Genomic DNA, 21,291 nt, shown 5'->3' with positions numbered 1-21,291 from the left:
CATTGAATGTAACATCATAGCTAAACGCTGCCACCTGCCGTTGAACGAGCGCTATTACACGCTCGCGAGCGAAGTTCAAGTACGCGATTGCGTCACGAGAGCGTGCACGGGCGGTATCGTTATTTTTTATATCAGTTTTACAGCTACGGAAGTGAGGAGAGAACGAATGTCAACAAAAAAGACGGATAAAAGGTATATTAACTAACTCGTGGCGCCACACGTTACATCAAAACGGACCAGTCAGCGATAGGGGTTGGGGAACTAATGAATACACGAGGTAATGTGGTGTTTTTCAGCCGGTTTGAGAGCGAAAGTGTTACCCAGTAAAGAAACTGATCAGCTGTTGGCTAGTGTTAGCTTAGCTTAGCTTTTAGCTTAGCTTTTTAGCTTAGCTAACGAAGTCGGGCGGCCACCTGCTCTCCTGGCACGTCAGGGCAAAAATGAAACTTTATAAAGTCCTCTATATCAATTTAACATCGGATTTTGTCGTGTACACCTAACGTGTGGAACGGACCCGACAGACTGATATGTGCCACAGTGATTGTTGTTTAGATGTTTAATGTTGGTTCGCGTCGAAACCAAACACGAACCTACGTCACTACTGCGAGAAGGAAACGAGAGTGGGAAACTTCACAATAATAACGCCTAGGACTTGTTATTGGACTATTGGACCTGTAATGACGGTTGTATAGCAGCAGTTAGGTGGTCTAACGCCACGATATCGAGTAATCCTTTTACAAGTTGCTCTCGATCTGTCAGTTTTCGTTTTGTGTTTGGCTTAAATTATGTTTCGGGTTTGTAATTTACAGCTCAAGTCACCAGGCAAGATGCTTCTCCAGTGACGACGTCCTGTACGGTGGAGAACTAATGCACTCTTCGACAATGATGTTACTATGAAGTTTGGTTCGTTTTTTTTAATTAGCATTAAACAATAACATTGTTGGATTTTTAAGAAGAAAAAAGGCCATCATGGACGCCCCGAACAGCATTTCTATCTTCAGTCTTTTGGTTTTTACAGGTGGGATTGCATTGTTTAAAATACTTCATTTAACTCTACAGTTAAAACATGACTTTATTATGCTCCTGGTTCATGGCATACAGGATATCTGCTTTTCCTATCTTATAAGTTAAAGGTTGAAATGCTTAAATAGCCTAAATAGAAAAAAATGAATATCTGCTGAAGCTTTTCTTGTATTGACCAGTCACATAAGTATTTTAGTGTGGGATATTTCCACACTTCCCACAGAGGTTTCAGGTTCTGTTTGCAGTAGAATGGAAAGAGCTGGAAATGCTGTCTGACATTTTGATTTTATTTTTATTAATTTATATATACATATATTTATTGTTTTAGCCCACTGCAGCTTGGGACAAGCCTTCAGTTGGGGTGAGTGAAAAGATTTCAGTTTTAATGTTTGACTTATGTGTGATTGTATGTTTTTACTTCCTGTGTGCTGCTCCTGTATAAACGAAATATATAGCCGATCCCACAGGGAATGAGTTGGACTTCTTCCCTGTAATGACAAAGGTTAGCTAAAGAAATATGAGCCAAAGATTTGTCTTGCAGATTAGAATAACCTTGCTGGCCCCATCAAATGCTTTGAAGTACCTCATACACATATCAAATTATTTGACAGTACATCCCTCTCAGACAGAACAGTTGTTTCTTGTTAATGGTTCTAAATATGTGGTGTGTGATTATTGTATTTCTCTTATGCAATTATATTATTGCCTGACGTTCAAATGAATTCTGAGCTTATGTTTATTCTGCCTTAGTATGTATCGGTCCTTGAAAGATTTCCCAGTGTATTACAAGTACTTAACCTTGTAAACATTCAGGAAGTTGTGATTTTAAGATGTTTGTCTTTCTTTCTCATGCAGAGTATTGTGGCAAGTCAACAAAAGTACTGCAGGCCCGTCAAGGTGAAATTTATAGCTCCTCCGTCCATGGTCCTCCAGCACCAATCAACTGCACCTGGATCATCACGGCGTCTGTGGGAGAACGGGTGATTCTCAGGTACAGCACATTAATTGAATACCGATATTATTACAGACATTTCTCTTAAGAACTTTAGTGCAGATTCAATAGATTCGATAGAAATAGATAGATAGATATTAGATATAGATAGAATTCAATAGATTCGAGCTCGAATCGCGTTTCTAACATTGAACGATTCAGAATCGATTCTCATTTTCGATTTTTTTTTTTCGGATACGGGTGTGCCTTCTCAGCCACGGTAGTGCTAGGCAAAACTACTAAAGTATGAAGAAAAAACGGCTCCACGGTCTTTGAAAGCAACCATTTGGAAACACTTTAAATTTTAACGTCAACCCGGCCCGGGTAAGAATGGGCTTGATCGTTTGCACACGCATAAAGACGCTACAGATGATATTCGGGAGTTACAGTGATTATAACTTAGTTCATTGAGCACTCTAGTTTTGTCCTAACTAGATATTTAGACATAATATACTGCTGTAACACTGCGAAGTCGTGGTCAGAGGTGAACTTCGGTATAGCCGGTGTGTGTTTTATTTAAAATAATTAACACCCTTGAGCCAGTGTGTCTTTGGACATAGATAATGCCGTTTGCTGTGATTGATAATTAAAGTCTAGCTCTTATTTATGCATAGAAACGTAAATCAACAATATAATCTGTAGCGTCTTTATGCGGATAAACAAGGGGAGTCGGAATTCGACACAACACCGGCTGAAAGCCAAAACGGGGGGGAAATGCTACAGACACCGTTCAGAAACTGATCAGTTCAGTTAAATGTATTCAGTTCAGTAGATATATGTGGCTTTTATAAAATAGGGTATATATATATATTATGGAGTGATTTTTGTTTCAATAGTTCCACAGAAGCAAAAGTAAATCCAAGAGCAGAAAGTATATGTTATGAATGCAAAACAGAAAAAATATATCAAAATTATATTTTTTAAATATAATTGGTTATTTGAAACTTATTTTCGTTTGCATTTTGACAAGTTTTTGGTTCCATTGTTTTTGTTTTTTTGGATTTTCCCAGTAAGGTCTTTTGCTTCTGGAATCTCTCTTTGCTTCTGCTTCCTTTTTTGCTTCTGACTTTTGGAACACATTTCACGTGTGGGAGGGTCTTAGATGAAGGCGTTCCTCTGCAATCTCCATTGGTCACTGATTCTGGACTGACAAGGAGCTCTGAAACCGCCTCTGGGACCAAGCCACGCCCACCCCACCAGCTTCCCAGCGTTTTCAAACATGGCACAGCAGCATGTAAACTGAGTTTTACCATTAAAGTTTATACAAAGGTTATAATTAATTGCTAAATGGTCTGTAATTCAAATAACCAATTATATTTAAAAAATATACTTTTGATATATTTTTTTTCTGTTTTGCATTCATAACATATACTTTCTGCTCTTGGATTTACTTTTGCTTCTGTGGAACTATTGAAAAATCACTCCATAATATATATATTAGGGGTGGGCATAGATTAATTTTTTAAATCTAGATTAATCTCACTGAAATCTTGAAATTAATTTAGATTAATCTAGATTAATCTATATTAAAATGGCTCATATGCGTGCTACCCAAGTAATGACTAAAAGTCAGTTTTTGAGATAGGGTTTCTTAATACAGAGGGTGCATTAGACCAGGGGCTCATCTCCTGTTTCCAAAATGCATCAATGACTGCTTGAGGAAGCTGTTCTACTTTGATACTTGAAGAAAAAAACATGCTCAATAAAATGTAGGCTACTCATGTTCAACGGTTTATTCAGTTAAACATGAATTTGTAAGTCTATAGCCTACTGTACATTAAAAGGGGGTTGATAACATGTTTATTCAGCTAAACATGATATTTGAAATGTAAGCCAACATTTAGTACATTTAATCTCACAGACGTAATTTGGGGGGGACTTTTTCAAAAGCCGGTTTTGGTCCTCTGCAGTTTTAATGGTTAAAAAGAAATATTTAAATAGTGACGAATCTAGCACTAGGACCATGCAGAAAACGACCGCTCCGAGCTCAGCTCCGGTAACACTTTACGTTCCTAAAAATGAATTTTCCATGAACCAAACCTTGCGACTTTGTGGCTGCATCCATGTAAACACACGTACAGTTTGTAATTCACGTTTGAAAACTCGTTCTCGCCCCTACTGTGCAATTTGGTTAGGAATACAGCCGAGCTAAACTATCAAGTTGAAAGTCATCATACTTTGCTTACCCATTTTGACCCAGATTAACGGCGATAATTTTTATATCGCCCGATAAGAGTATCAAATTATTGAATGCTGTTAACGCCGTTAACAGCCCACCACTAATATATATATATATATATATATATATATATATATATATATATATATATATATATATATAGTTTTCATTTGTGAAGTGGAAGTTCTGGCAGCTAACGTAAGTCATTTTATTAATGTGACAGCACTTTTATTTTTGGAAGCACTTTCATATATTTTTAATGTTTGTGATTTGTTAAGGAAAAAAGTGTAATTTTGTTTCTGGAAGTGGCATGTTCTCAGAAATGGGCAGCTAGCCTAAGCCTAATTCTTGTACGAAGCAATTTGTTGTTTTTACAGAAAGAGCAGTATTTTTGTATAATTAAATTTTTGAGTAGTGGCAAGTTCTGGCAGCTAGCCTAAGCCTACCAATTTTGTTTATTTTACTACAGTTTTATTAGTGTGACGCTCAAAGGAAGGAGGCACGACGAGCGTCGAACGGTGCAACACACGTTTAATACACAAAACAACGTTAAGCTCAGTGCGGAGTGCAAGCACATCCACACGACACTTACACAGGCACGGAACTTTAGACAAAGACGAGCACAAGACATTGTGCGAACGCACATTATATAGGTGATTAACACATACCCTCGTGATCTCGAGACAAGGCACAGATGCGACTACGAAAACGCTCACAAACGACCCACACCCACGGAACTACAAACATGGAGATAACTGCACGCAGACGACATAACGACACGCTCCCAGGGAAGGGTCCGTAGCTGTCACCTTGACAGAGCCCGCTACCAGGGACTTGCTACTCCCGGAGCGTCCCGCGCAGCTGGAAAGCCCCGAACCTACACCAACGGGCAGGTCCGGAGCTGCCAGGATCATGAGCCTCCGAGAGCCGTCTCCCCCGATGGCGGGAACCGCCGCGAACAGCTCTAGAACACACTCCCTGGGAAGACAGGGGAAAATACATTCAACACGGGCACATTCACAATCACACACACTGAAACATTAAACACAAAAGGCACAAGAGGGGAAAAGGGGATTAGGAAAGAACATTGGGACAGACAGACAGACAGGCACAGGCAGCCACAACAACATTCTGGCTGCCTGCCACACCGCTAGCAGTGGCGCGACCCCTCCTGGGGTCCCTCCTTGAGCTGTAAATTAAGCGAGGCAGGTGAAGCAGGCGGAACAGGCGGCGGAGTTCCTCTGGTCCTCGGAGCCGGACTTCGAGCGCGCGTTGCGCTGCTCGGTGCTCCCGTTGACCGTGCACCCGGTGGCCTCCCTCGGGGAGCTTCGGCTGCCTTTTTGGGTGCTACTGGAGTCCGGACTCTGCGCCGCGCGCTGAAGGGTATCCGCGGCTTCTCCAAGGGCGTGCCGAACCCCCAACTCGGACCGCTTGCACACACTGGGTCCTGCTGCATCTCCACTTCTGGGTCTTGTACATCGCGGTGGCACGCAGGGGAAGAGGCGTGATGGCGTTTTGGCCGCGTTAACAAGCTTGATTGAAGTCATTCGGTGAATCTGTTGCCGCGGTAACGTTGATCGGTTGCTGGTTAGATTACACCGTAACTCAGGCTCGTTAATTAACTAATACGACTTTCAGCTGTTTGCTGTTAGTCGTAGCAAAGTTTGCGTGCTCTCAAACAAAACCGGAGGGGGAGAAATGGCGGAGCCTCTCTTTAATAGGTCTAACCTCGGTGTCAGTCAGACCAGAGAGAGAGATATTACGGAGCCTCTCTTTAATAGGTCTAACCTCGTGTCGGTCAAACCAGAGAGAGAAAGATGAATGGCTGTTCAGGGTATTTAAACACCTTTACTGTAGACACACCCTTACTTCTGTCAAAGCAAGCTTGTTCAATGTGTTGCCAGTGGTATTGCCACCTGCTGGTTTAGCATGGTACCTACAATGGAAATAACTGCATGCAGACGACATAACGACACGCCCACAGGGAAGGGTCCGGAGCGGTCACCGTGACAATTAGTTTAATGTAGTGTTCTGAGTGTCGGCCTCAAAGATATTGTGTTGTGTTTGTACAAGTTAAAAACATGTGCAAGAATAAATAAATCAGACATTTTTACCTTTTACCTTTGTGTGTTTACATTAGGCTTGTCACAATACTAAGAATTACAACTTCGATACGATACTTAAAAAAATATTGAAATTCGATACCATTTTCGATACCAAAGTCAGATACGGTGCTAATTACCGTTTTAAAGCCTTTTTATTTTTTTTATAAACAAACAAATGAATGTTGCTTTGTGTTTGAAAATGCTTGAAATTGTAACTTCATTTCACAACAAATACCTGTCTGACTGAACAGTTATTTTGTGTTAACAAATACGAGCATCTTGTAATTACAGGATGAAACATGAGAGAACGTGAAGACGTTACGATTGAGCGTTTTGAAAATAAACAACCATTAAATAATGTGATAAAAAGCGAATAATTTCGAGTATATGTATAAATATTTAACTTATCCCAACAAACATGCGACGTCAGAAAGACGTTAAAATCAAGTCTGTATCACGTCGGTCAGTCCAGACCCATTTTTGCATGTCTGGTGGACGTTCAAAACTGGTTCAAAATCTGACAGTGTGACTAGGACCTTAACCTTTTAACTTAACATGAACGTCTATGACGAGTTTTCTATCTGAACGTCTGACTAGGACCTTTATTGGATGTCAGGACGTGCAAAAACTGCAACTGAACGGCAGTAATAGACGTTTAAAAAAGACGTCGCTAAAACTTTCATTCTGGCTTTTCAGTGGACGTCTTTTAAACGTCTGACAAAGTGTCTTTGCTCGTGCTGGGAAATATTGAAATGGACCTTGAAAGTGACATACAAGTGTTTGAATTCCACAAGGTGTATGAACCCTGCAAACATGATTTTGTTCATCGCGCTGAAGCGCGGCGCACGCGAGGTCGTGCACCTCTCGAATTTTGTAACTTCGCGCGCGCCGCGCCTCAGCGCAATGACCAAAGTCATGTTTGCAGGGTTCAATTCAAGCGCTTGTACCAATATTTCCCAGCACGTTAAACTTAATTAAGTTAAATATTTATACATATACTCGAAATGATTCGAAATATTGCGCTTTTAATCACATTATTTAATGGTTGTTTATTTTCAAACGCCCAAGACGTTAGTCTTCACGTTCTCTCATGTTTCATCCTGGAATTACAAGAGGCTCGTATTTGTTAATGTAATACAAGAAAACTGTTCAGTCAGACAGATATTTGTTGTGAAACGAAGTAGTTACAATTTCAACATTTTCAAGTACTTTAGCCTAAATTGCAGCACTTTTCAAACCTGAAACACACTGAAACACAAAGCAGCATTAAAATTCGTCAGGTAAGTGTTCATTCCCCTGTTTTGAGGGGTGTTTCTTTTATACTACCACATATAGTTTCGGACAACACTGCAAAGCGGAAAGTATAAAGCCTCCACCGTTCTCGGAGGTTCGCGCGAGGTGCGCGCGGAGTCGTGCGCTAAGGTCACTCAACCAGGCTTTAGCGCCCTTCGTTGAAATGTTCCAAAAGCACCGCTTGCAAACGGGCTTGTTCATGTCCTTCAGTTTTCCATCTGTATCTGCTTCGAATCCAACAGCACTGCGTTTGCTTTAGCTGCCATATTAGCATTACAAACTGTCCTGTGCATTACGGCAGCTTGGGTGGGTCAAACGAAAGCGCATTTTATGTAAAAAGAATCGATACTTAAGAGAAACGAGTATTGTACCGTTTCAGAATGTTCAGTATCGATACATATCGATATATCGATATTTTTGACAACACTAGTTTACATTATTGCAATATGTTGATAAAACCTTTACAATTATAATATCTTTATAAATGTACTCTGCTTTCATGCCAGCAGACCGGAGTAGCTCATTTTGAATCGAGAATCGTTTTTGAATCGAATCGTTGGGATCTGAAAGAATCGGGGAAAAAATCGAATCGTGACCCCAAGAATCGATTCTGAATCGAATCGTGGGATTCCCAAAGATTCACAGCCCTAGTCTCATCCTTTGATCCTTTTTGACTCATCTTTGTCTCTTTCTCTTGAAGTTTCTCTGAGATGAACATTGTGTGTGGACTGGGTCACATTGTCTGGTTAACCGTGACAACCCTTACGGACAAGCCCATCTCAATATGTGGTTACCGGCACAAGCCAATGGAGTTGTATGGAGGAAACATTACGGTGAAACACCACTTTGTTCCACCCTTTTCCTCTTCTGGATTCCGTATGTCGTACATTAAAGGTAGAGAAGACACTGGAATAGAAGCCTAGATGTGAATGTGAAATTGTTTCATTTCATAATCAAACAATAAAATAGTGTATGTCACAAGCAGCTAAACGGCCCTGTGAAAAGGTCTCGTGTCTTGTCTGTGCAGGCTCTGGCCCCTGTCAGCCTGGTGAGTTCGAGTGCTACAGTGATCGTTGCCTTCCTGGCTCCTGGCAGTGTAACGGTCAGGTGGAGTGTCTCGGAGAAGGTGACGAGCTGGGCTTAGACGAGGACGGCTGTGACTTCGACCAGCTTCCTCACCCAGCTGATGACCCCTCTCCTGCCCCGACCGGGACGGTAGCTGGATCCATCGTGGAGACGGGCCGTGGGCCATACTGGGACGGCGGGTTGCTGGTCCAGTCACAGGGGGGTGCGTGCGGAGGCTACCTACAGGCGTTTTACGGCTCTTTTGTCGCTCCGGTGCCAACGGGAGGCCCAGTGGAGTGTGTGTGGACAGTGGACCCACAGGACCCCCGGCCCCTCAGACTGGATCTGCGGATGGTGGAGCTGGGCTCCGGGGACAGTCTCGTCATCACGGACCAACCGGGCGGCGCTGGCAACATCATTAAAACCGTGAGTGTGAGACCTGGAAGCTTTGAAGTTTTTCAGAAAAATGGTACAGCTGTTTTTATTCATTAATTTTTTTATTTAGAATTTGGAATTTGCTTAAAGCATTTGACAGACACTGAACCAGGCCAACTTAACCAAACCATTTAACCAACCAACAAACCAACTATATTTATTAATATTCTAAATTAATTTTTGAGGTAGTAGCTTATAGTTACTTTTTCTTTCCTTTTTTGGTGCATGTGCATTTGGCCCGAAAAAAACGATAATGAAATTATTTTTGCTATTTTGTGACAGATCACATGTACGTCCAATTACAAAGCAGTGCAAGTGGAATCCCGGACTGGCCTGCTCTCGCTGACCTATAACATGCAGGCTGGCTCTGAGGGGCGGGGCTTCAATGCCACCTATCGCATCGCGGACTACTGCCTTCCGTGGGAGGGCCCCTGCAAGGGCTCCGAAGGGGGCTGCTTCACGCAGCTGCAGCGGTGCGACGGCCACTGGGACTGTGCGGAGACGGGGCTGGATGAGGTGGGGTGTGGGGGCTGCCCCGCCGGACAGTTCCCCTGCGGCCCCCTGGTGGTGCAGAGGGCGGGCGTCATGAGCCGGCCCGTGTGCTTCTCCATCCAGGACAGGTGCAACTACCAGCTGAACTGCGCCGATGGCAGCGATGAGCGGGACTGCACCGTGTGCCAGCCTGGGACATTCCACTGCGACAGCGATCGGTGTGTGTGGTTGTGTGTGTGGTTGTGTGTGTGTGTGTGTGTGTGTGTGTGGTCTGGATAATTTGACATTTTGATTGTATATGATGGTGCATTGAGGACGTGTGTGTGTGCGTGTGTGTGCGTGTGTGTGTGAACCATGTGGTGACCCTGTGCAGGTGTGTGTTTGAGAGCTGGCGCTGCGATGGACAGGTGGACTGCAAGGATGGCACTGATGAGCTGAACTGCACCATGACCCTGCCTCGAAAGGTCATCACCGCGGCAACAGTGGGGAGCCTGGTGTGTGGACTGCTGCTGGTCATTGCTATGGGCTGCACCTGCAAGCTGTACTCACTTCGCACTCGTGAATACAGGTGATCAAAATGTGTTTAAATTAGGCTTGTCCCGATCCGATATTTGGATCGGATTGGCCGCCGATATTTGCAAAAAATGCGCATCGGTATCGGATCAGCTGGCATGAGAAAATGCCGATCCAGACTCCTGATCCAGTTTTTTTTTTTTGTTGTTGAAAGATTCGGGTTTTCCAGCGCACCCATTTAGATAATTCATTCCAGTTTTTACTGTATTTTTGCCAGTGAGAGTAAAGTCCGGTCCGCATTTTTCAGCACACGAGCGTAGCATCTCCCCAATTTAGCTCAGTGGCATCTCCTAACCATTAAGACGGACATGTAAATTTGAAGTTATCGGTAAAATTGTCAGTTGTGTGGGATTATTTGACCTTGAAGGACGACAAAGACGAAGAGGTAGAGTGCAACATATGCCACAGTAAAGTCAAGCATTGTGGTAAAGCTGTAAGAACTTTTAATACAACCAATCTAATCAAGCATTTAGCGAAATACCACCATAAACAACATGAAGAGTTTCTAAAGAAAACCGAAGACGAAAAGAAAGGTCCTACACAACTAACACTGGCAGAAACGTTTGCGAAGCGTGACAAACTGCCACTTAAAAAAAATAGAATTTACAATATTATTTACATTTATGGCTTTTTAAGCCTTGGTTTAACTGATGCCATTTCTGTTTGTTATTTATTATTTTGTCTATTTTGAGTTTATTAATTGCTAAATAAACAGATCAGTTTCTCCTTACCAACCATTGTGTATTATTCAAACACACCTAATTCAGCTGGCTACTTGTTATCAAGAGTAAAAGGCTTTTCAGCATGAGTTTGACAACAAAGTAAGTTGGCTAACTTTAATACATGCTCGGATAGGCCGGTGTCGGTATCGGCCGATATCGGTATCTGATCGGAAGTGCAAATAAATATAGGTATCGGATCGGAAGTTCAAAAAGCTGGATCGGGACATCCCTAGTTTAAATCTCATGTGTTCTTTATCTAATACACTTACCAAGAAAGTTCTAGATTGATGTGCTTTCTCTTTTACTGTACATTTTGACATCTCTCTTGGTATGATCTCTGTCCTTGGCCTTAGCTTGTTTGCGCCAATCAGCCGTCAAGAGGCGGAGCTTATCCAGCAACAGGCTCCACCTTCTTACGGTCAGCTGATTGCTCAGGGTGTTATTCCTCCAGTAGAAGACTTTCCCACTGAGAATCCAAATGAGGTAAAATAAAAAAATTGTATTTTCTCATTTTTGCCAATGTTCCGTACATATTTTAAATAAATAAAAGTAGAGAACAATAAATAGTCCATTAATCTTTTTCATATATGTCTCCTTTTACTGCTGGAATGTTCTTAACATTGTTCTTAACATTCAAGTTCAGTGGCTCAGGTTCAGGTTTCCCGGGGCATGATTGACATTCCTTTACACACAATGACTCCATTATTAGGACACATTGCATGCCGAGAGCACGAGTGTCCACAGTGAGGCTCAATAGGGTTTCAAGCTTAATTTTGATTAGTGTAGAGATAAACCATGGACAACAGTTTGCTTTCTGGTAGTAGAGTAAATGGTAAGTTGTTTAGTTATTGATATGTGTTATTCTGTATGTTTGATTCTGTATATTTGATTCCTCCTGACCCACAGCCCACCACTCTGTCTCTGAGAGGACTGCTTCAGCTCATCAGACAGGACAACATCGCCTCGCCCCGGCGAAGACGCCGGCCCCGTTTCATCCGCCGAGCAATCCGACGTTTGCGGAGGTGGGGCCTAATTTCCCGACCCGCCTCTCGGCCCACCCAGAGCACAAATTCCACCTCACAGCAGACGGAGGACACTCCTCCTGGCCAGGAGTCCGGTCACTCTGATGCCGGGGACGCCTCATTGGCCAGGGAACCTGCCAGTCATTTTTTGACTCAGAAAGTGGATTTGTCCCAACAGGCAGAGCAGGAACAGCGGGCGGAGGCTTCTCCTCCACCTCCGTCAGCACCTCCTCCCTCCCAGCAGTCAGTCGCAGCCCCAGAGGCTCCACGGAGCTCCCCTGTGGCCACGCCCCCCAGGAGCCCCTCCATGGCCTCTCTCTTCCTCTCTCTCTTCAGACCCTCGTCTTCACCCAGCGCTGTCTCGGCCTCTCCCTCTTTCTCTTCCTCTTCGTCAGATGACGAGGTGCTGCTGATCCCTCTGTCTGATGACACCACCTCTGAGGATGACGTGCCCATGCTGACCTAATTTGCTACTTTGCCTTTGCTGCTTTCTGGATTTTTGTCTGTGACGTTTCTCCTCTTTTGCCATTTGCTGTTTCCTCCATATTTCTTTCTTTCTCTCATTTTGTCAATTTACTTTCTCACAAGAATCTTATGATCGCAGCACACCAGTGGCGTCGGGATTGTGCTGGCAAGGTGCCTTATCTCAAATGGGTTCATATTTCCTGATTTAATTGCATCAAGCATTGACAGAATGCGGGTCAAAGTCGTGTGTTGGATGTGAACTTACTCAGAGATTGAATGTCATGGAGGAAAACTTTGCACAGAGAACCTTCCCTAAGCTCTCTTAATAAAACCTTCCTGTGTCTTACCCTTCGCTGAATAATCTGCACTGCACATTCCCGGTCTGGCACCTTTTAGGGTTTATTTTCAGAGTTGCTTGTAATAATGTCAGTGTATGTACGCTGGATGTATTGCTCAGAAGTGCCTTTGATCGGGCTTCCTATAGATCACATGACACTATGCGTCTGTACTTGCACATACATGCCAAACACACACACACACACACACACACACACACACACACACAGAGTTATTTTAGCCAGGCTATGTATATGGTAGTGCATGGCAAAACTGGCAATAATTTTCAAAAAGTGTGTAAGTGTGTGATGGCCACTGTGTGAGTGTATGTGGTTACGTACGTACATGCGTGCGTTTCCATGTATGCATATATGTGTGTGTGTGTGTGTGTGTGTGTGCGCGGTCATTCAGGTGAGACAATCCCCTTTTGGTGCTTGAGACAGATATGCACCACCAACCTGAATGACATCACAGTACCTCTGATGATGACATCACATTTCCTCACAGTTCCTGCTTTTTGGCTCGGTGGACAATGTGTATAACATTAGTGCCATAATAATCCTCTGATGTCATTGCTCTAATTATCCTTTTTTTCCCTCTTTATTTTGTCTTTATCAATGTTGTTTTTATTACTGAATGTATTTTTAAAAGCCTAGAGGTTTAAATGTTTCTGGTTAATGGTGATTGCATTAGAAAAATGTCATTTGGAATGATGTCATTTCACTGTGTGCGTGTGTGTGTGCGTGCGTGTGTGTGTGTGTGAGTGTGTGTGTGTGCGCTAAAAGAATTACAGAATCCACAATGAATAAATGATTTGCACTTTTACTATGAGTATTTTGTCATTGTAGATTTTCTTAAAGAATTAGCTCTTTACCCTGCCCATGTTTCTGTAATCAGCATTATGTTCAAGAGAATGATGCATTGAGAAGTCACCCCAGTTAACAATGGTGAGGCATTACTGAGACCTCATTACCATATAATTACCATATCAAAGTCTTCATTTCCCCTGAGCTCTGTGTAACAGTTTCACCTCCCCCTGTAGTGAGTAGTGGTCACTCCTAGCACTCTATGATAATGAGAGAGAGAGAGAAATAAAGGGAGTAATAGGACAAGTGAGGCATTACAGCCAAGTGGTGGAGTTTCCATGGTCCTCGTTATTTCAAGGTAAAGAGTCATGAACGTCTGATACAGGTGAGTCCAGCTAACCTATGAAATGGCTTATGTGACTATATAACTATAGGCAGTTTATAAAAATGCTTTTAATTATTTTGCTGATTAGTTCTCTTTATAATAAGGTTATTATAAAAGATAAAGATTAGTTTATGATCTTGGAACTTGGGTATCAGATGTGAGTGGTTTTATAATACTGTATTCAGGTGTGAGTAGTTTCATTGTACTGTATTCTGTATTAAAACACATGCACTTGAAACTTTTTAGTTAATAGGTTAGTTACTTTTCAGCATTGCAGAACACAAATGCATCCTGACCTTGATGATTATTACATATTTAAAGGTATAGCCCAGCTCACTGTTTATGGATCATATAATCATCAGCACATTATCCATTGTTTCCAGATGATGGCTCTTCAAAACCATGCTACACTTCTGCTGCTGCCATGTCTTCTGTGTGTCCTAGGAAAGTGCCTCTTTGATGAGGTTCAGAGTTCTATCAGAGTGGTGGCCCCACCCACCAGTCAGCTAAACTCTTCTGATTGGGCCTTGAATAAGTCTGGAGTCAGTGGTGAGGTGTCCGTCATTGCTGCCCACACAGCCTGGGCGACGCCTCCCTGGACAACCCAGAATCAGCGGAAGACCATGTTACAAAACTCTCGGTTTCTTAGATATAAACAAAGAGACACAAATGCTGCCGTCCATCCACAGCCTATTAGAATCACAACATGGACTCCCAGAGAAAGCCCAGTGCTTTCACACGGGGAAGTAGAGAGGCTGGGAACAGCGCTCAGTGAAGCTATCAACACTGTGTCTAAATTACTCTCAGGTAAGGTGTGTGCGTGAGACAGTGTTTCAGTGGTTGAGTGGGAGGTGAGGGTGTTGAATGTGTGCACGTGTCCGTATTACAAGTCTAAATAACGTTCACACGTATATTGCCGATGTGTCCACAGTAATGCGGCGTCCTGGCAGACTGCTGTTGAACAGAGATATCAACAAGTACTGCAGATTCGTCTGGAGGAACAGCAGTAGTGCCAACTTCAACAGGTCTGTCTGGGTCACCTCTTTAAAATGACACTTAAGTCTTTATTTAAGCTTTTGCATCTATATTCAATTTCCTTTGACTGTCAGTGAGTTTCAGTGAGGTCTTATCATCTATGCTTTTGTTGTTACATATATTTGATTATTTAATAACTTTTCCTTGTATTTTTGTAATGTGTGTATAATATGAGAACAACATGTGACAACATGTGTCAGGTTTTTATCACAGTCATTTTTATTTCAAGTTGTTTGTCCAATCAGGACTTGTATCCCTCCCCTCAGGTGTGGCAGAGCCAATGACAACTATCAGTCTGAGAGGTGTCTGGGTGTGACTGTAAGTCAGTGGTTCACCACACAACAAATATTTCCTTACATACTTCTTATACCTCAACCTTGCTTGGTGTTGATTGACAGATTCCAGATGACCACCTGAGTGGCTGTATTGTCTATCCACATCCTGATCGTCCAATCCTAAAAGTGCTAAAGGCAGATGGGGCGGGAGTTCCCGATGCCGACTTCCTACTTTATGTGCACACTGAGAGCACTATTAAGTGTAGAGCTGATGTGAGAAATCTCTCTTTAACACCACAAATTTTTAGAATGTCCTTTTAGTTCCTTTTTCTTTTAATAATTCCTAGTATAGTCAGGATTATATATTTATTATATGTTATTTTTCAAACATATAAAATACGTTATATTTAAAATTTTTATATAATATATAATAAAAGTTTTGTATAATTTTTAAAATTTCACTGCATTTGTTCACATGTTAAGCTTCCTGGTGACTTTAATCCTTTATTTACATGTATCTGTATATGCTTATGTGTGCTTGTTTGTGTGTGTGTGTGTGTGTGTGTGTGTGCCTGCTTGGGTGTTTGTGTGTGTGTCTCAGTCCAGTGTTCTGTCCTATTCTGCTCACTGTCAGACAGACTCGGCTGGGCGTCCAGTCGCTGGGGTCGTGGTTATCTGCAGGGAACTGCTCAGCAAGGAAGGATTCAGCAATGAACACCTGGTGCAGGTGTGTGTGAGTATGTGTGAGTGTGTGTGTGAGTATGTGTGTGTGTGTGAGTGTGTGTGAGTGTGAGTGTGTGTGTGTGTGTGTGTGTGTGTGTGTGTGTGTGTGTGTGTGTGTGTGTGTGTGTGTGATAATGTGACAATAGCACTATGTGTGTATATATGTGTGGTGATTCTTCCCTGTGCTGTCTAACAGACAATGATCCATGAGTTGTTCCATATGTTGGGCTTCAGTAAAGAACTCTTCAGCATGTGGCGAGACTGTTCCCTCTCCTCCCAGAGTCAGTGGAATCTCACACACTTTTCTAGTATTGTGTAATAGTGCTTTCCATGTGTGTAATAGTGTGATGTTATGTGATAGTGCTGTACGTGTGTGTAATAGTGTGTTGGTGTGGTGTAATAGTGCTGTACGTGTGTGTAATAGTGTGTTGGTATGTAATAGTGTGTTGGTGTTGTGTAGTGGGCTCCTGTTCCCACACTCAGGTGATGAACACAGATGAGACGGGGCAGACGGGGCTCTTCTCTCCTGGTGTGGTCAAAGCTCTGCAGACACACTTCAACTCCACACGCACTGATCTGGGAGCTCCGCTGGAGAACCAGGTACACACCTGGAGCTGGACACACATACTGAGTGACCAGGTACACACCTGGAGCTGGACACACATACTGAGTGACCAGGTAAACACCTGGAACTGGACCAACATATTGAGTGAGACACTTTAATCAATCATTTTTGCTCTTATGTCCTTGTCCTTTGACCTTGATCCTCTTCTTTAATTTCTTATTGCCCCCTTCCTATTTGTCACTCTCTCTCACTCACTCTCTCACTCACTCACTCACTCGCACTCTCTCTCACTCTCTCTCTTGTTCCCCAGGATGCCAGTTCTCGTGGTGTCTCTTCTCACTGGGAGGCGCGAGTTCTCCAAGGCTCCATCATGACTGCTCTGCTCACAGAACCGTCTCTGGTCCGGATCGACCCAATCACTCTCTCAGCTCTCCAGGACACTGGCTGGTACTCAGTCAACCTCAACCAAGCCCAGAGCTTGCTATGGGGAGAGAGTAAGACACTTACAATCGAGCTCAGAGCTTGCTGTGGGGTGAGGGTTAAATAACCTAGAATCTACAGTGCAGTCCATATGTACCTGAATTTTTGGTTATTGGTTTTGCCTTGTGGTCCAGTGAAGCACATTGAGTTTTAAACTATTTAGTTGTGCAGAATGGAAGCTTTGAGGGTATTTACATCAACACTGGATGAGATAAATATGATTCTCTGGCCCACTTCAGTAGATGAACTGTGTGTGTGTGCCTAGATGAAGGTGCTCTCTTTGGGTCTGTATCCACCTGCCGTAAGCCCTCAGCTTTCTTCTGCACAGGCAGGTAAATTTACCTTCATCTGCAGTTTACACTAATCAGTTACTGAACCAATGAACACAGTGACTAGATGCAACCTGACTTGTTCGAAGTAACGTGGCTTCTTCTCTCAGTGGACTAGGATGTCATTACCTTCATCTCCACAAGGGGGAGTGCCAGAGCGATCAATATCTGGACGGATGCCGCATTTACAAACCTTTAGCCAATGCCGTAAGTTTTCAAGTCTGTGTACCTTCCTTTACAATTGGGAGCACATCTCCTTTTGACTTTGACCTGATTGACCACCGTATCACCGATCATCTGTTAATCTCTCTGCCCTATTAGAGTGAGTGTTGGAAAGAAGGGAACAGCAGAGGCAGCAGTGAGGAGGAGTGGAGTGGAGAGATTTATCACACGGACAGCCGCTGTTTTCTCTCCAGCCTCGTCAGTGAGGTACGGACTGTCCTTCCTGCAAATACATGCAAATGCACAAACTTACAAATATGAAGTTTTTCATTGAAAAGCATCCAACATGTTCTCCTCCATTACCCACAGCTGTGCTGCTTTACATTAAACTAATTTGTCCATTTTCCCAGGATCATTCCAGGGTCAGTGTGTCTGTGGCAGGTCGCTGTTATAGACACAGGTGTGCTGGGAGGAACAGATACCAGATTCAGGTGGTGGGCTCCGCCTGGCTGGAATGCCCAGCAGGAAAGATCATTCAGGTACATTAGATACAGTTTTATCAGATTATTAATTATCTTTTCTAGTCATTAGTTTCCTAAATTATTCCCTCATCTGTTTTTCTGGCATTTGGTCACATGCTGTAATCATGGTGATTTTGGCTCTTTGAGTCCATTTAATCTGTCTGATTAATCTCTGCAGGTGAATGGATATCGAGGTACGGTTTTCTGCCCAGACAAGAGATTATGTTATTACAACAGTATAGTCCCGCCCACCTCCACCCCTAGGCCCTGCCCCTCAGCTCCACATCCCTCTACACCCAGAGACAGGTTAGTAAATCGTCCGTACCACAAAATGAGAAATTCCTGTTTTCCTATTTCATGGTATCTTAAATATTCAAAAAGTGCTTGGTTTATAGAGGACTTTTAGACTTTGGGACTTAATAGCTAGAATTTGAAAGATAGATTAGCTATATTTAGTCTTTGAAGATCTCCACTGTCCAGGCATTTTTGAGATACTGTGACATTTAAGTCCATCATTTAGCTGGACAGAAGCTAAATGCTTCTCTGTGATTAGTGTTGACCTTAGACACCACACTCTGATGAGCTCCTACTGATCTGAGAGGATTGTGTTGTATGAAAATGCCAGATGGATATTTTGTCCCTGGACCATTCAGCAATTTATAAACAAGTAACAATTAATTCCATAACATACTGATAGCCAGTGTAAGGATTTAAGGACATGGCTCTAGTAAGACCTCTGTGAGCTGCATTTTGAATCAGCTAAATTTGTCTGACTGTCTTTTTAGGAAGAGCAATATGGAGACCTTTATAATAATTGATCCTGCTGTAAATGAAACCACAGTCTTGACTTATCGAAATGTCTTGTTTTGACATGAAATTACTGATTTTGCTAATATTTTTGAGATGATAAAATGCTGATTTATTAATTGTTTAATGTGAGTTCTAAAACTGAGATCAGGTTTCACCAACATAACACACAGTGTTCTCATTTCTCCAGAGTTCACTCTCCAACACAGCGACCGGTGACGTCCCAACACCACGTGAACTTTGACCCCACACCTCTATTCTCAGCATCTGCAGACTATCCAGAGATCGCTATGGTAACAGTGCTGAACATCAGTGCAGTTCTCTCCTTACTGGCTACTGTCACAGCTTTCTACAGGAAGTTCCGCTCAGCCAGGGTCAGAGTTCATGCAGTGTGAGAGAATAATGGGAGTTTAATAAATGTAATAAATAAAAGGTGCACTCAATGCAAAACCTGTGACATTCAAAAGGTAAACAATAACTAGTAGTATATATTTTCCACTTTGCAAAGCAGAAAATAAAGAGAAACCCCTACCAGTACCATCTCTAACAGTACCGATGTGTTCCATTAGGGGGCTTCAGCCCACTGCACTATAGCAAAAGTGTTGTGTGACTTGTGGTCCATCAGTGCAGAACTAATGCCACAGGCTGATTGCCTCAATACCACGTCGCATCGAGGCAGTGATTAAAGCAAAGGGATTCCCAACCCAGTATTGAAGATTGACATATTGTTTTGAAAGTACCATATTTTGATTTGATGTGATCCTAATTTTTTTTGTAGTACTTTGGGCTGATTTCTCCACAGTATTCTAATTTTTTTTTATTCCTGTTTTCGTGGGTTTTAAATTATGTAAAAATAAACATAAATTTGAAATGGTTTAAGTTGTGGGCCCTAAATCTATAATCCATGAAAGTAACTTTTTTGAATGGAATTATGGAAATTAATAAACTTTTCTACGATTTTCAATATTTTTTGAATGGGTCTGTATGTTGTCAGTTCAGTATGAGGAACCTGACACCAGTTAAAGTGACTGGGAAACGTTTGATGACGTATTGAGACAGCTGCGCATGGGTGACGGTTTCTGTACGTCACATCTGCTGCTGCTCCGGTCAGATATTGGCTGAAATGTTTTAATTCTTTCATATGAAATTTCCTACTTTGTTTTAAAATATCTTCAGTTTACACCTTTTATGTTTTACCAGCTTGGCGTTACTTTAAGGGTTGTGTCAATCCTGCTCGTTAACACAACACAGAGTGCTTGATGATACTGTTTATTGACAAGCGTAGCACACATGTAACACACACACCAAAGGTTTGCAACACTGCCCTATGTGAAGCTGTTATGTAGGAGCCTGACCACTTAGATCAGGCTAATGAGCCAATTAATTCGTAGCATGTGACCTCCCTCTGGTAGCTGACAGCCGGTACTGTGAGCCAGACGGTTTACCTTCAGCTTTGAACACAGGAAAAAAAACATTCTTTGTATTGATTTAGTTTGGTGCTTTTAATTACTCTAAGACAAGCTCTCAGACTCATATAATCAGAGCTTCAAACACAGGTGAATCCCAATAAGCCCACTCCTTTATCATAACTCACCCTCCTTTACCATTACTCACTCTCCTTTATCATAACACACCCTCCTTTACCATAACACACCCTCCTTTACCATAACACACCCTCCTTTACCATAACTCACCCTCCTTTACCATAACTCACTCTCCTTTACCATAACTCACTCTCCTTTACCATAACTCACTCTCCTTTACCATAACTCACCCTCCTTTACCATAACTCACCCTCCTTTAACATAACACACTCTCCTTTACCATAACTCACTCTCCTTTACCATTACTCACCCTCCTTTACAGTCAAGTGCTTCCTACTTTTTAGGTTTAAACTGCAGGTTTCCCTCACTTGAAAGGGTGGCTTGCTTCAGAAGAATTTGAACTGGACTTCACTCAATGACCAAGAATCAACTCTTTCTTTTCCTCTTTTATTTGAAGGTTGTCAAGATCACAATAGTAGCAGGTGAAAAACCTTTTAAACACAAACAAGAAAACACAAACCGAAATGTAAACATAACACAATAACCCAGAATGAACTATGACCAAAATTAAATACCCAAATCAAATATACTTAAAGTGCTGTCCAACGTTAATTTTTAATCTTACATTTCTAGCATTTTATAAATTCCCATTTAGCAAGTTCATTCATCAGCAATTTTTAAAACACACATTACTCATCTTAATCAATCAGTAAATATCTCAATTACAACATACATTTTAAATGTCATGATTTTAGTATTAGACATTTAATCTGATTGAAACAACACTTATCAAAATTAATCAAAAGGCTTTTAAAACAATTCCTAGCTCACCGACTCCTTCTTCCTTTTGAACCAAGCCTCTTAATCCCAGTGTCCATTTCCCATTTCTCCACAAACATTGCTTGTTGCCCTGTGAGGTAAACTGTGAGTGAAACCTTCAGACTAATCATTAAATCAT

General features: G+C 42.2%; 2 protein-coding genes across 3 annotated transcripts; both read left to right on the top strand.

The window, feature by feature from the left end:
* Window positions 1–90: 90 nt before the first annotated feature.
* LOC143474795 (low-density lipoprotein receptor-related protein 10-like) lies at window positions 91–13,532 on the top strand. Of its 2 annotated transcripts, none has more exons than XM_076972393.1 (10): window positions 91–192; window positions 810–1,018; window positions 1,352–1,384; window positions 1,879–2,014; window positions 8,292–8,485; window positions 8,619–9,082; window positions 9,374–9,801; window positions 9,957–10,151; window positions 11,232–11,361; window positions 11,785–13,532. In XM_076972393.1, exons 2-10 carry the CDS (start codon window positions 970–972, stop codon window positions 12,364–12,366), a joined length of 2,211 nt encoding a protein of 736 aa, XP_076828508.1. In that variant the 5' UTR covers window positions 91–192; window positions 810–969; the 3' UTR covers window positions 12,367–13,532. The 2 variants fall into 2 exon arrangements, with proteins under 2 accessions (XP_076828508.1, XP_076828509.1); XM_076972394.1 differs by having other exon boundaries at window positions 123–277.
* Window positions 13,533–13,863: 331 nt separating this feature from the next.
* LOC143474796 (ciliated left-right organizer metallopeptidase-like) lies at window positions 13,864–19,730 on the top strand. The gene is made up of 15 exons (XM_076972395.1): window positions 13,864–13,892; window positions 14,276–14,699; window positions 14,824–14,917; window positions 15,194–15,245; window positions 15,326–15,475; window positions 15,804–15,929; window positions 16,122–16,206; window positions 16,386–16,525; window positions 16,801–16,984; window positions 17,236–17,302; window positions 17,410–17,506; window positions 17,621–17,728; window positions 17,872–18,000; window positions 18,161–18,288; window positions 18,980–19,730. Exons 2-15 carry the CDS (start codon window positions 14,276–14,278, stop codon window positions 19,182–19,184), a joined length of 1,989 nt encoding a protein of 662 aa, XP_076828510.1. The 5' UTR covers window positions 13,864–13,892; the 3' UTR covers window positions 19,185–19,730.
* Window positions 19,731–21,291: the final 1,561 nt, after the last annotated feature.

This window comes from Brachyhypopomus gauderio, chromosome 14 (assembly GCF_052324685.1).
Source record: "Brachyhypopomus gauderio isolate BG-103 chromosome 14, BGAUD_0.2, whole genome shotgun sequence".
Classification (NCBI taxonomy): domain Eukaryota; kingdom Metazoa; phylum Chordata; class Actinopteri; order Gymnotiformes; family Hypopomidae; genus Brachyhypopomus; species Brachyhypopomus gauderio.
The sequence above is the reverse complement of the archived record's forward strand: the minus strand, read 5'-3'. Positions and strand labels throughout refer to the sequence as shown.

Coding starts and splice junctions, on each gene's coding strand:
- LOC143474796 (XM_076972395.1), top strand. CDS start 14,276: ATGATGGCTCTTCAAAACCATGCTACACTTCTGCTGCTGCCATGTCTT. Junction 16,526..16,800: donor GAGCTCCGCTGGAGAACCAG/GTACACACCTGG, acceptor CTTGTTCCCCAG/GATGCCAGTTCTCGTGGTGT. Junction 16,985..17,235: donor GAGCTTGCTATGGGGAGAGA/GTAAGACACTTA, acceptor GTGTGTGCCTAG/ATGAAGGTGCTCTCTTTGGG.
- LOC143474795 (XM_076972393.1), top strand. CDS start 970: ATGGACGCCCCGAACAGCATTTCTATCTTCAGTCTTTTGGTTTTTACA. Junction 1,385..1,878: donor GGGACAAGCCTTCAGTTGGG/GTGAGTGAAAAG, acceptor TTTCTCATGCAG/AGTATTGTGGCAAGTCAACA. Junction 2,015..8,291: donor GGAGAACGGGTGATTCTCAG/GTACAGCACATT, acceptor TTTCTCTTGAAG/TTTCTCTGAGATGAACATTG.